This window comes from Homalodisca vitripennis, chromosome X (assembly GCF_021130785.1).
Source record: "Homalodisca vitripennis isolate AUS2020 chromosome X, UT_GWSS_2.1, whole genome shotgun sequence".
Classification (NCBI taxonomy): Eukaryota; Metazoa; Arthropoda; class Insecta; order Hemiptera; family Cicadellidae; genus Homalodisca; species Homalodisca vitripennis.
This window is the reverse complement of record NC_060215.1, coordinates 94,331,201-94,344,865: the sequence shown is the minus strand read 5'-3', so window position 1 is coordinate 94,344,865 and position 13,665 is coordinate 94,331,201. Positions and strand designations below refer to the sequence as shown.

Below are 13,665 nucleotides of genomic sequence, written 5' to 3'. Positions count from 1 at the left end.
AGAACTTGGAATCCTGACAGTGGTCTCACTCTATATTTTCGAGGCCACCTGCTACACAATAGCTCAGAAACCTGACCACCTAGGTAACAATCATAACTATAACACTAGAAACGCATATGACTATGCCCTGCCAACACACCACCTCACCCTGTTTGAAAAGAAACCTACCTACATGAGGAGAAAACTTTTCAACCAACTCCCAGAAGATCTGAAGAGACGTAGAGAAGACAAGAACTTCAAGACATCGCTCAAGACCTGGCTGCTACAGAAATCTTTTTACACCCTAGAAGAATTTTTCAATGCCTGACTATTTATGGTAAAATTTCAGTACCATATATAAACTTAGCTTCATCATCTCTTTTTAACTCTAACTGTTACCTATTTATATCTTCTTGACTGATTTCAATTAAGCTATTATTGTATATACAATTTTAAGATATGAAATGTACACATCTTTAATAACGACGCCATTACTGTACTCTATGTTCATGTAAATAAAAGAATTTTGATTTGATTTTATTTTATAGTGCTTAAAGAATCATTCATTACAATTTTTTTAATAACTATGGGCTGATGGATTCCCCATATCCTCACAATATAGATTTATAGTAAGGCTTTAGTTAATTTTGCATATTAAATAGTTACTGACTTGGATGGATCATAAAATTGAGAATTCCGTGACCTATTTAAGGCTTTTTATAGTGTTGACCAAAGACTTGCCATCCAGGAATAAAGTTATTGGGAATTGTACATTAAGCTTTGGACTTGATAATTTTACATCTATTCTGTCATAAGCAAAGGAATATTCTGACATAAGCAAAGGAATATTCTGAGTAAATAAAAAAGAAATATAGTAAAAAGGTGAAAGGTAATAATATAAAAGGAATTTGCTTAAATATATTAGACCACCTATATCAAGTTTTATCAATATCATAATGCCAATTACATGAGGACAGCCGATCATCTAAAATATGATTTATATAAAAAAATTACTTTAAACTTTTAAAAGAAATTTTTTGTTTGGTAGAAATGCAGGGCCGTTTGGAATATTATTAAATATTTTTATTGCCTTGTAATGAGTGGTGTATTTATACATTTTCTAAGTTTAGGATTCAATATTAAAACTAGTAGCATATCTGAAGCTGTGCAGTTACTGTAGAGGGTAAAGGTAACAACTTCAGGATTGGCAAGAAACTATTTTATGCTGGCGTTGACATGTTCTCAGAAATTAAGAAAATCCATGATAGTCATTAATCATTGTTTTCACACTCTAACTCTCCTCACAGCAGAAGGCATGTGATCTCAGTATGGATATTATTGAGCTCCATTACACTCATCATTTGTAGGCAAACGTTTTCAATTTTTAATCCATATTTCAAACCTCTGTATCCAATATTTAAGAAGAGTGTCTAATTCATGTGAGTGATATCACAGTTTTCCACAATATCTTGTGTTGTTATGAAAACATACAACAAAACTTGTATTGCGCATTTATAAACAACTATCATTAACTTTTATCGTAGATAAACATATCTCTTAGTTATTCTTAGTAGCTGCATTATTCTTAAGGGGAGATTTTACTTAGAGAGTTTCAGTTAACAGTTCTGTGTGTATAAGTATAATACTTACAGAGCCACTAGTAGGTTGTTCTTCTCCCGATATAATACGTAAAGTTGTGGTTTTGCCTGCACCGTTGTGACCCAACAGGCCAAACACTTCCCCTTGTTGTACAGAGAAGGTGAGGTTATGCAAGGCTTGTGTAAACAATGGAGGCGAACCAGCCCTATGGCAGCAAAAGTGAGTTCTGTTTGGGTACTTCTTTGTCAAGTTCTAAAAGAGAAATATTACATTGTTATTATTATTCAAACATAGGTTTTCAAATTATGTTTTCCATTAATTAAATAAGTAAGAGTCATTACCTCTACAACAGCAATAGATGATGTTTCTGGACAGTTATTCACTGACAAAGTTTGTTCATCAGCCTCTATATTACTTTCATTGATATCCAGTTTGACTGTTTTGTTGTCATTCACATTTTCTGACTTCAATTTCCTCTGAAAAAATAATTTATTTAGAACCATAACGCTTTTGGAAAACATTTACAGTTTCAAAATACTTTCCAATCGGGAAACACCGGGCTTTCAAAAAATACCTTGTGCAGCTGATGTGGTACATGTTGTTAAGCATTTTCTTATGATTGTTTGCCTGTCTTGGTGGTTTGTGAAACATAAAGCATTGTTGTGTACAAATAGGCATTTAGGTAATACCAGCTGCTCTCAGGTGCTGGAGGTCATAGGTCAGGCAGCAGCCTCGGGTGCTGGTGTCCAAAGGGTTAAGCACCATGAAACTGTACATGAAATTGTGGTAATGGCTCTATTCGATAGATACTGATTACAGAGATTACAGACTGTGGACTGTAACACAAGAGCTGGACTGTGGGCTGTAACACAAAAGCTTGTCTGTGGACTGTAACACAAGAGCAACTTGAAGACTCTTGGAGCAATTGTGCTAAATTAAATTATTAAATAGTGCTAAATGTTAATAAAACAATACTTTCCAAATATTGTTTATTTTTTGGACGAGGCTTTCATAACCAAAGGTTTCATCATCAGGCGACTCCACAAAAGGTTTGTTTTATTAACATTTAGCACTATTTACGAGAGCAACTGTTTGACACTGGTGAGAGTTGCTGTAAACTTGATGTGGTCTACAAAATATGTGACGTGTGCTATTTGTGGAGTGTGATAAATGTTTTCCACACTAAAAAGGAAACTAAGTATTAGGATCTTATCTGATAGCCAGACTGCAATAAAGGCACTTGATACCTGTTTGTTTGACTTGAAAGCAGTCTGGGAATGCAAGAATGCTCTGGCAGAGCTGGCTATAAATAACAGAGTAACACTCGGTTGGGTGCCGGGCCATGAAAGCATTCATGGAAATGAAAAAGCAGAAATAAAAACGGAGCGAAGTCCATAATGGTGGGACCTGAGCCAGGTTTCGGGATAGCTTTCTCTAACAGCAAAGCTCTTGTAAAAGATAAAAGAGGACAAGAAACTTTGATTGGAGTAGAGCCTCAGGATTAAGACAATCTAAAATGTTTATCTCTCCTTATGCTAAAGGGTGGGCATCTCTCCTAGATCAAAGTAAGGAGGATATAAGAATGATATTAGGGATGTTGATAAGACATAGTCCCCTAAAGAAACATCTTATGAGGATGGGCCTTAGCCAGACTGACGAATGTAGGCTCTGCGGAGAAGAGGAGGAATCAGCGAAGCATATTTGGTTAAATTGTCATGCCATTTCAAAAATTCAGAAAATATTTCTCGGAGCATATCTCCTCAACCCCAAGGACATCAGAAAACAGGAGCCCTCAAATCTGATCGGCTTCTGTAAAAGTCCCAGATTCTGAGGACATAAATATAAGTAAGGGAGGTGCAAAGATCCTTTTTAGGACTATGCACGGAGACAAACTGTCTTTTTCTCTCAGGATAAAAAAAAATGTTGGGATATCTAGTCATTGAGGCTGGCTCCACTTCAAAAGTACAATATTAACACTAATAAAAGTATCCGTTCATATGAACGATAATTTGCTGTGGCATCAATTTGTCTTGGAGTGCAGGGTTATTAATATGTTTGGGTCTCAAATTTCGGCTGGTTAAGGAAATCAATATTACACTTCTCTGAGGCAGAAGATGAAAAGTTGATCACTAGAGCCGTGGAAGATTGGGTAGTCCATCCACCCTGCCCAAGTGTGGGTGTTGAGTAAATTATAAGGTGAATACCAGCATCTTGTTACTATACTTTTACTTTGTAATTATTATTCCTTTTCTGTTTCATATTCTTTTCATTGTAGCTGGAAATACTCACTAAAAGATTGTGATATAGTTACTATGCCACTGGCTGTGGTCCTTCCCTTTTTATTATATTTTCCCACCCTTCTCTTCAGTTAAGTAAAGTTTTAAGTTCCACCCACCCAGCTCTGCTTTACACTACAATTTTTTCAGTCTTAATTTTCAGTCTTATTTTTATTTATTAAAATCTAAGTTTTCCGGTTCACACCGTGTCGAAACAGTGCTAACACAGTTGAATTCCTGAAATCTCACTTTGATATCCATAGCAAGGCCAAAATATTTCAATAATAAAAAACATAGATGTTACTTATGACACAGACTGGCCATATAAGACCAAGAACTAAGATTTTTAATTATGTATTACTCGTTTTAGTAAATTGTTACTTAGTTGGTAAGATTTATCACAGCTTACAAATAAAAAGAAAATTTCTAAAAATCAAAATCTAACGATTTCAAGAAACCTGGAAAACTAAAATCAAAGTGTTTGAAATAAAATATACAAATTTGACAAAAATAAAGGTATTAACTAATTTTTAATTAACTAAAAACAAGTAAACTACTGCTTACAACAAGCAAACTATGTCTAAAACTTACATTCATCACACGGTTTATTGAGTCGGAGAGTTTTCCACCAGTTTCATGCATATCCAAAACTCTAAGAATTAAGCTCCAAAATGGAATCTGTAGTAAAGATCCCAGCAGCAGACTAGCAATGTCCATTGTGATGTAGTTAGGATGGGAGCAGGATGGCTGGACATCGCAGAGTGTGGCAGCTTGTTGGACCAAATAGATCAGCGAGTAAGGCACGTAGACAATGTTGGTTATTGACATCAAAAAGTGTGGAACTTTCCCTCCTGGTAAATAGCATTAGTGAGTGTTTTGAAAATACATTGACCAAACAAGGCTATATTTTAAAGTTCGAACCGATAAATATAATTGTCAAATGAATTTAATAAATTGTTGTAGTTTGACATACCCACTCCAATGACTTCCAAAATGGTGACGACAATGAAAGGAATGATTCCCATCCAAGTGACCACAGTGGGGAGGATGGAGAGAGCTGTCTGAGAACGATTAAACATATAGGAGAAACAGATGATACAAAGTATAGCAGCTGGGCAGTAGGCCAGGATAACTGGTATTAAAACGATGAAGGCCCTGGGGTCAGTGAGAGGGCCTCTTCCCAGCCAGAGCATGAGAACCAAGATGTACAGAGAGAAGGCGAGCAGCACTATCCCCAGCACCACTACGTACGAGCTGAAGTAAACACTCCTCAGCAGACCATTCAAATACAGGAGATGCTTGGATTTGTTCTGCACATATATAATTGTAAGAGAAACATGTATACTGTTAACCTTGTAATAAATAGTTTTGAAGAGGAGAGTACAATTATTTTTGTCTCAAAACATTGTAAGAGAAAGTATGTTTTATAAATTCCAAAATAACCTATTAAACAAATGTTTATACAAAATGTTATTTTTTCAAAAATCAGAATTCATTTATTGACAAGGCTTATACACAAAATTGATATTGTCTACATAATACTATTTCATAAAAGCTATAACTAAATGCTAAAACAGCGTAATTTATTTTTTCTTGAACAAATTCTACATTGTAAGATCCGGAATAAGATATAAATATTTACTTACTATCTCATTTAAAAATGAAAAGATTCTTCAATTCTAAAATCGGTGACCACAAAAGAGATTATGGATGTTGCATAAACGAATCTGAATATATTTTCCTTCAAGAAATCTTGCAATATAACGTAATATTTGTCTAGTACACACAACCTATTGTTAACCAACTAACAGGATCGTACTTAGCTTTGGCAGGACCGAAAAAGACATTTAGCGGCCGAGCCCCGTCATGTCTCGCCACAGCGCCTCCCTTACCTATAGACGTGTGGCGGGGCTCGGAACGGGCCACCTGAGGGACCGGACCCCAGTAAAATTGTCCGAAAAAACCAGTCTGAGTACGGTCCAAGCCTGCCAATTGACCTTGAAACATGATTAATGCATTATCTGAAAGATTGCTAACATTACATATACAGTATTGTATTTCATTATTAAATAAACAATCCAGAGGCTCCACTATGATAAATGTAAGATATGCAAGATTATTTCTTTATTTTGTGGCAGATAACACTCCTTTAACCATTGTGCAGTTGGTTGGTTTTAATATATTTTAGGCAGATTTTCATTTACAGATTGGCTTTAAGATAAGAATTTGAGTGGTAATTACTAATTAAGTGGTTATCATATGCCGATTTGGGTTTTTGAGCTATCCATTTAGCAGGCGCTCTTTGTACTTTCTTTTCTTGGCTGTCTCTGACTGATCAATCATTACAGGATAAAACTATAAAAGTACTAAGTTGAACTTGTATATATGTAAGGAAGATTGACTAATAAACTTAAATGAATAGTTCACCACTTACTAATTGTTTTCAAAAGATCTATATTATCAAATGAAACTTAAATTTAATTAAAAATACAACACCTTTATAAACGTCTTAGAAACACAAAAACACTAAAAAAGGAAATGATGGGGGTGATGACACATCACCAGTATCAGTATGCAAAGCTTTTTGGCCAGTAGAAACATTTTTGTGGGTCAACCCATGTGTTTATGTTTAAACCTTTAACCAGTAAAATCAATTTTAACTCTATAATTTTGGTTCTATCGAGGAAACATATTTGAAACCTTTTATGACTCACATTTGACTCAAAACTACAATCGTTGTTGACTCATAAAAGGATCACCCACAGAAATTTAAGGTAAATTAACCTAATTCAAATATTGTACAGTAAAATTGGAGACAACAACGAACATGGAAAAGTCTCCATTGTTATATCTGGGAACCCAAATCAACAAATAAAAAGTTATGTTTTCTTCTAGACTCTTTTTGACTTAGGACAAGAAGCTTAGAAGCCTCTCATTATAATTATTCCAAAAAGGAACTTTGCACTTGCTTCCAGAATGACAGAATATCGAATATCAAGATGGGTAAGGTAGGGGTAGGGGCCATCTCCTGTTGAGATCCAATGAGAAGGGATAACGAGCACACTAGACAACAGAGAACATTCTTTATTTACTTTATGTTCTCTATGTTAATTCATAAGTAATTTAACAGCGTTATTAAACTAATAATAAAACTTGATATTTACAAAGTTTATATTGGTCTTCAGTTTTCATCATATTATACAAAATGTCTTCCAAGATACTCTTCAACAGTGTATAAGGGGTTTTGTAGCAGCCACTTCTTTACTTCATTCTTATCATTATCTCAGTCATGTCACCTTGGAAGAAGAGGAGGCAACTCTGTTCCAACCTCTCCAGTCAAAGCGGCAGAGGAAAGTACTCCCTCATACCCAGACTGGCAACAGCCTTTAACATTAAGGGAACTCCAGCCACTCCTACAATCATCCACCGGAGTAGACTAAGCCTATCGATCAACCTTTTTACCCCAATATCTCAACATGTGCAGTTAGGGAGCAATGTGCTGCTCCTTGACATTCATTAGAGTTACCTTGAAATAAGTGACACATCGACTTTGGTGTACCCAGTGCAGATTCAACTGGAAAGTATAAACAAGCCAGAAGTGAACTTTTCTTCTAAGCGGTTTCTCTAGCCTTTCAGTACACAGAGTTGAACATTTGCATACTTTTCCATAGCATACTCAAATATGATGGAAATGTACAAGTAAAAATACAGTTCAAAAATTGTAAAAACCATAACCCAATCAAAGAGACTTGGTTTTTAATAAATTAAATGTAACATTTTCTTTAGTATATTCATATAAAAATACTAATATAGATATTTAATAATAAAACTTGAAATTAATTACAGGGCATATTCACAATGTTGTAATAAAACTGAGAAACAGTGCCGTACTTCAAGTTCAGAAATTAGTTAATTTATCCTAATTACTTGAATTATTTAGCCTAAAATTGAGAATATAATATTGTGTTTCTGTAAGAAATATCCATACACAAATGTTAACAATTAAAGAAAACATCTACCAATCGAAAGCTGTGAATGCCCTGCAAACTTTAATTGGAGTTGTAATCTGCACGAATATGATCAATGTGTAATCATCAATTCACATTACAAATTTTAAAACTGTTACACACTAATTTATCACACAAGAAAATTGATCAAACCAAGTTTTGACATAATTTGAAACAACCATTACAACGAACATTGACAGGGTGGTCACTCAAAACCTCTTTTCAAAATCCCGGTTTTCCCGGTCGATAATTTCCGATTCTCTAGTCTATTTTCAAACCAAAAAGACAACTGTAGTACTGTATATAACCCTTACGCCAAGTGCAACGATGACGTTTTATCGCCACTAGCAGTATTTTCAAGAAACGCCACAAAGCTGCGGTGCTCTAGCATTTCGTCGCTAGCGATATACGAGAAATTCGGTGACGATTTATCGCTATCACCTATTTTAAGCTCCTTAGTTTTTATCTCTGTGTCTTTCGATGTGTCAACATATCTCAGTTCTCAGAAAAGTTCCCGGCTTATTCCCGGTCCGTTAAATTCCCGGCTTTCCCGGTCGGGTGGCCACCCTGATTGAGAAAATGTGATGATCTTATAATTAAAAGATGGTAACAACAAGTAATGGACAAGTGAATCAACTAAATAACAGTAGACACCTTGCTATAGCTAAAACAAATTATAGCATTCATATACACAGGTCTAAGGAATGTAAGTTTTGTTAAAAGAACTAGAGTAGAAAACTTGCCTTCCGTTCGTTTATGATTTCAACAGCAAGACTGACAGGAAACAGGACAAAAGTGATGCCAACCATTATAGAGGACACTATTATAGAGGTGTTGAGCTCATGAGAGGGGGAAGTGGGAGGTAGTTGACGTGTCTTCACTGTCAGTATCTGGCTATAACCATCAGGCTTTGGTTTACTATGGAGTATCCTGGAAAATATACAGTTACTTAAACTTCTAAAACGAAAATGTTAAAATTCTTGAAAAGATCATAGATGATAGTTTACTCGTGAGCAGATGATTTCCTCGTAACTACCAACTGTGTTTATGAATAATGAGGACATTTTAGGACTTTGAAAATTGATTGACCATTCTTGGCACAACCTGTGCCTCGCTCTCACTATCATTCATTACATTATAGCCGAGACGACATTGCAGTCAGTGACATGTTTGTGACAATGAATCATGTGTTTGTTGACTGCCCTTGCTACTCAAAAAAGACACAATCTGAATCTGCAAGACTCTCTAAAATATATCCTATGTAATGACAAGAGAATCATTAACGATATTTCACTTTAATGTCGTCACTCTGGCAACATCGTGTATGATGGATGCTAATACAGTTTCTAGTTATCAAGCTTTGCCAAAGCTATTTTGACTTTGGCATTTAAAAAATGTCATAAATGTATTTTTAGTGCTGTGAAGTTGCATTTTTGCACACATTTTTGTTACAATACTATATTTTGTTTTCTGTTAGTGATTAGGGTTTTATTTCTCTTTGATCATTTGAATACCTTTTCAATTATTACTAGTTAAAATTTGTGTACTACTATTAATCTATGTCTACCTTTATATAGGTAGGTTAATTTAAATAGGTTAAATCTCAGGATAATCAATATATTACACCTTAAAATTGTTTTTCATACTCTTTTGTAAAAGTTTCACAACCCTGAATAGCTTTATGGGCTTTTAAGAAGTTTTTAAATTAATTAAACTCATAACATTTTTAAAAATGAGAAAAGTATGTATTTAAAAATTGTGTGATGTTTTAAAAATGTAAGTCAGACGATATAATAGTCTACTGATATATAAAATTGGCAATGACTGTGGTACATCATAAATAAATGTAAAAACTTATGTAAATACATAAAATTTAAATATAAATGTTAACTTATAGTTTTGTTTTACCGGTAATTTTTGCTCATTTTCTTGCTCAACCATAATCTATGTCCAAAACATATATAGTAGACCAAATAAATTCATAAAATTATTTTATTTAAAGCCATGCATTTTTACTAAAAATTAATGCAAATACAAAGGAACAACAAGGTCCAAAAATCCAAGTGGAAAGAGTCTTTCTATTTTACATACAAAACAGCTGTAATACACATAATTAAAATACTGACATTTATTTATGTCCATTCTTTTGTTTATTATTATGAACTAATTTTTATTTGGTATATAGCCCATTTATTATTTTTGTTATATATCTTTAATTACTGTTGTCAAGAATGAACCTATATAGTCTCTTCCAGATGTTAATTCGTGTGTAAGTGTTATTTACTTTTCTTATTTATCTGTATTATCTTCTAATATGACCATGCATTCTTTTTCATGTTATCAATTAACTTGTTAGATTATAACCATGTAGTAATTTGATACTTTCGACACTACAACTATATGAGTAAGGGTAAATTTTTCACGGACGATTATAACCTGTTTTGTAGTCCTAAAAACGTTTACAATATGTAAAATCATACCTTGTAATAACAAAGTTTTGTTTTGTTAAAGAATTTATTTATATTCATCCTCTCATTATTGAAGCAGAATTAATAAAACTACTATAATACATATGAAAATTGATGTTACATTAGTAATTGAATCATCAAGTTTCATAGGTAAAGAATTACCAAAACATATTTTTCAATACTATTTTATTTTATTTACTTTTATACATTAAATATTATGACAAAAACAAGAAAATCTGTATTAAAAGGCTTCAAGAATAATTTAATAAAGCACTTCAAGCTGTTAGTAACAAGATTATATATGTCGGATAGGCATCTCGGCTCTTACTATGCTTTGTAAAATATAAGACCTCTTTTAAATTTAACTTTAATGAAGAAGAACATTTATACACAACTTCACTCTCAATGAGGATGCCGGTTACCTGTACATAGAGTTACTGAAGAGGTTGAGTATAATAGGCAAGCTGTGCTGCAGAGTGTCATTACATAGAACAGTAACATCAATCTTGTCTGGATTATACATCTGGGCAATGCGGAGAACTCCCAACCATGGTTTTGTCTCCAAAAGGGAGTTGTAGCTCTCAACCATTAATGTATTATTTGCAGGGTCTATCTCTCTAGCTAGCTTCCTGGCTACTTTTGATTCCCCGTATACTGCAATTTTTGTTACATTTGAATACAAGTCTGCAACATAAAAATTGTTTTAACCTCTAATTCAATACTTGTACTTCAACACACAAAACAAGTTTAATGAATATCGTTTAGTGTGTGTGTGTGTGTGTGTGTGTGTGTGTGTGTGTGTGTGTGTGTGTGTGTGTGTGTGTGTGTGTGCACGTGCGTGCGTGCGTGTGTGTGTACATTACTATACCCTACTCAAAAATGTTAATACATCCTTCTATTTTAATTAAATCTGCCTAGTCAAGCATAAACATTGTTAAGGATAAACCAATTAATTACAGCAAATAAATTAAATACTTCTATATTTATATTTATAAAGCATCCACTTCTTGCTTCTAATCAAATATGAATTCTTGTACTTTAAAAATAAGGCTTGTTGTGGTTCACAGTGTTATTATATTACTGCTGTTGACTGCAGATTATCTTAGTTTTAATTTGATTTTTAATGTAAATAGAACCATGACACATTTATTGAAGTCATGCTCAGAATGTAAAAGTAAGACATAATAAGCTTAGTCAATTGACATCATATCCTGGCAGCCAAGGCCTGTGTGGGTAATGTACATGTTATACGTCATGGTTATACATCAGAGGTTGAATATAAATGCTTTAAACATAACTTTACAAGTGCAAAAAGTGATCAGACTATCTGAAATTTAGGAATGACAAATTCAAGTCTGTAATACACAATAATATCTGCTATGCCTTGAAATTTTGGGCCAGGAATGAGGTTCTGAACCTATTTTATAACCGAATATGGACAAGGAGACCTGTCAGAACCTCCAGTAGACAGACCAGAACAATAACCAAAGAACTAAGTTTACCATTGAGTTGTGAGACAGACAAAGTTGAATTGACCATAAATGTAAAACTCAGCATCAACAAAAAAGAAAAAGCTCTGTTCGCAACCAGATTAAAACCTTGTTACTCATATTTAATATGTTTGGGTAACCAAAATAAAAGCTATGGCTTCCATCTACAATTCTTTTTACATTTATGTAGCTAAATTAGACTTCCAAATAGTCAACAATATGGAGATTTGACTTGATAGTCCTTGACGAGGTATTTTCCATGATAATTACAAATATGGGCCTAATGAACCAATGGGGGAGATTAGAAACATGAGTAAATATTAATGCACTGCTATTGATGAAAAGTGATTTAATGAAATATAAAAACCTTGATGATAAGCTACTCTGGTTAAATGTTAAATTGTTCAATACCTTTAGCAACCTCAAGTCATATCCAACGAGTTCTACAATCTCTCATCAACTCAAAAGGTGGTTGCTAAATTCGGTGAGCCAACGTTCCTCATTTTGTACCATGCTTGTTAACAAGATTTGATGATCAAATTCCACTACTTTCAGGTAACCACTAAAATCGAGCCTGATTTACCATCCTTATCATTGACAAGAACCTCTGCCGACCAGCACTTCTTTAGAATGTATCAACAAGTTCAAAACTGGTTGTACCCACAGAATGGAGTTGGGTGAGGGCTACCAATGGATGTCTATAACTGCTTACAACTCTTGAAACTGCTGTACCTGCCTCCCCCCATTTTCACAATCTAAGTGTAAAGACAGGTTGTGGGACACGTTGTGGGTATAGGCAGTAAGGCAATGCACAACAGTTTGTGAGAACTGCAAGGAAGCCTGCACCAATAATCTTCCTACACCAATAGATGATGACCTGGAAGAGAAATACATTGATATCCCTGATGAGATTATTCTTTGATAAACACTACTCCAACCGCATTAATGTATTGAAATAATGAAAAATTATTACTATTAAATGCATACCAGTCATTCCTACCATTAAAATGGATAGTAAATAATAATGCTATAGAAATTAATAACGTAAAACAGTTGTGACTTTTTGAATAAATAGTATAGATTTGACCTTATTGGCCTAAATTATCTGTCTTACATAAGGAGGATATTGTAGAATACTTTGTCAGATTAAAATTTTATGTGGCATTTTCCTTGAAGCAAAAGTTTCAGAGACGTAAGCAAAAAACTGAAGAAATAACAAGAAAAAATGTAGTCACCCCCTCGAGCTTATCTCACACAACCCAGGACTTCTTATTTGTTCATTCTTTGTATTAAGGAACAACTGTATCAATTCTGAAAACACAGGATTTACACTCTATTTGTCTAATTTGACTGGGCTCATCATCTTTACAAACTATTACCAGTCGAATTATGTTTTGGTGGTGTTGCACTCGTCAGAGGAGTGACAAATTCTCCTGACTTTGAATACTTCCACTTTCCATTTGAAGATTATTTGAATTTATACCACCAATTAAATTCTAGTAATTGACAGCTGGGACAATGAGAGGTCAGATATATCAAGATACGTCAACATTTTTGCAAACAGCACATAACCACATTTTCCAGTTAGATTTTCAACTAATGATTTACATGAATTTAGACAAACTAAGAATGAGTAAAGAAATCACAAACTATAAGATGTTACACAAGGAAATAATAACAATTAAGCTATGTGTAATTTGTGTTGAAAGACACTCACCACAGAGCAAAAATGGTGTACAATTTAAGACATTTTTCTCAGGTACACTATATCCAATAGGCAGGTCACTATAGGATTAAGGTCATCCAACAGGAAAATCACAAAAGTTTTGCTAAAATACACTTCAGA

General features: G+C 33.9%; 1 protein-coding gene across 3 annotated transcripts in view; it reads right to left on the bottom strand.

Moving 5' to 3' along the window:
- The window catches only part of LOC124369577 (retinal-specific phospholipid-transporting ATPase ABCA4-like), a 94,438-nt gene that overhangs the window by 7,646 nt on the left and 73,127 nt on the right, over nt 1-13,665 (bottom strand). For all 3 annotated transcript variants that reach the window (XM_046827610.1, XM_046827611.1, XM_046827612.1), the window contains 6 exons: nt 10,752-11,013; nt 8,605-8,791; nt 4,828-5,164; nt 4,446-4,705; nt 1,920-2,054; nt 1,630-1,830 (listed from right to left, as the gene is read on the bottom strand). In XM_046827610.1, coding sequence (XP_046683566.1) covers nt 1,630-1,830; nt 1,920-2,054; nt 4,446-4,705; nt 4,828-5,164; nt 8,605-8,791; nt 10,752-11,013 — 1,382 coding nt within the window. The remainder of the gene's footprint in view (nt 1-1,629; nt 1,831-1,919; nt 2,055-4,445; nt 4,706-4,827; nt 5,165-8,604; nt 8,792-10,751; nt 11,014-13,665) is intronic.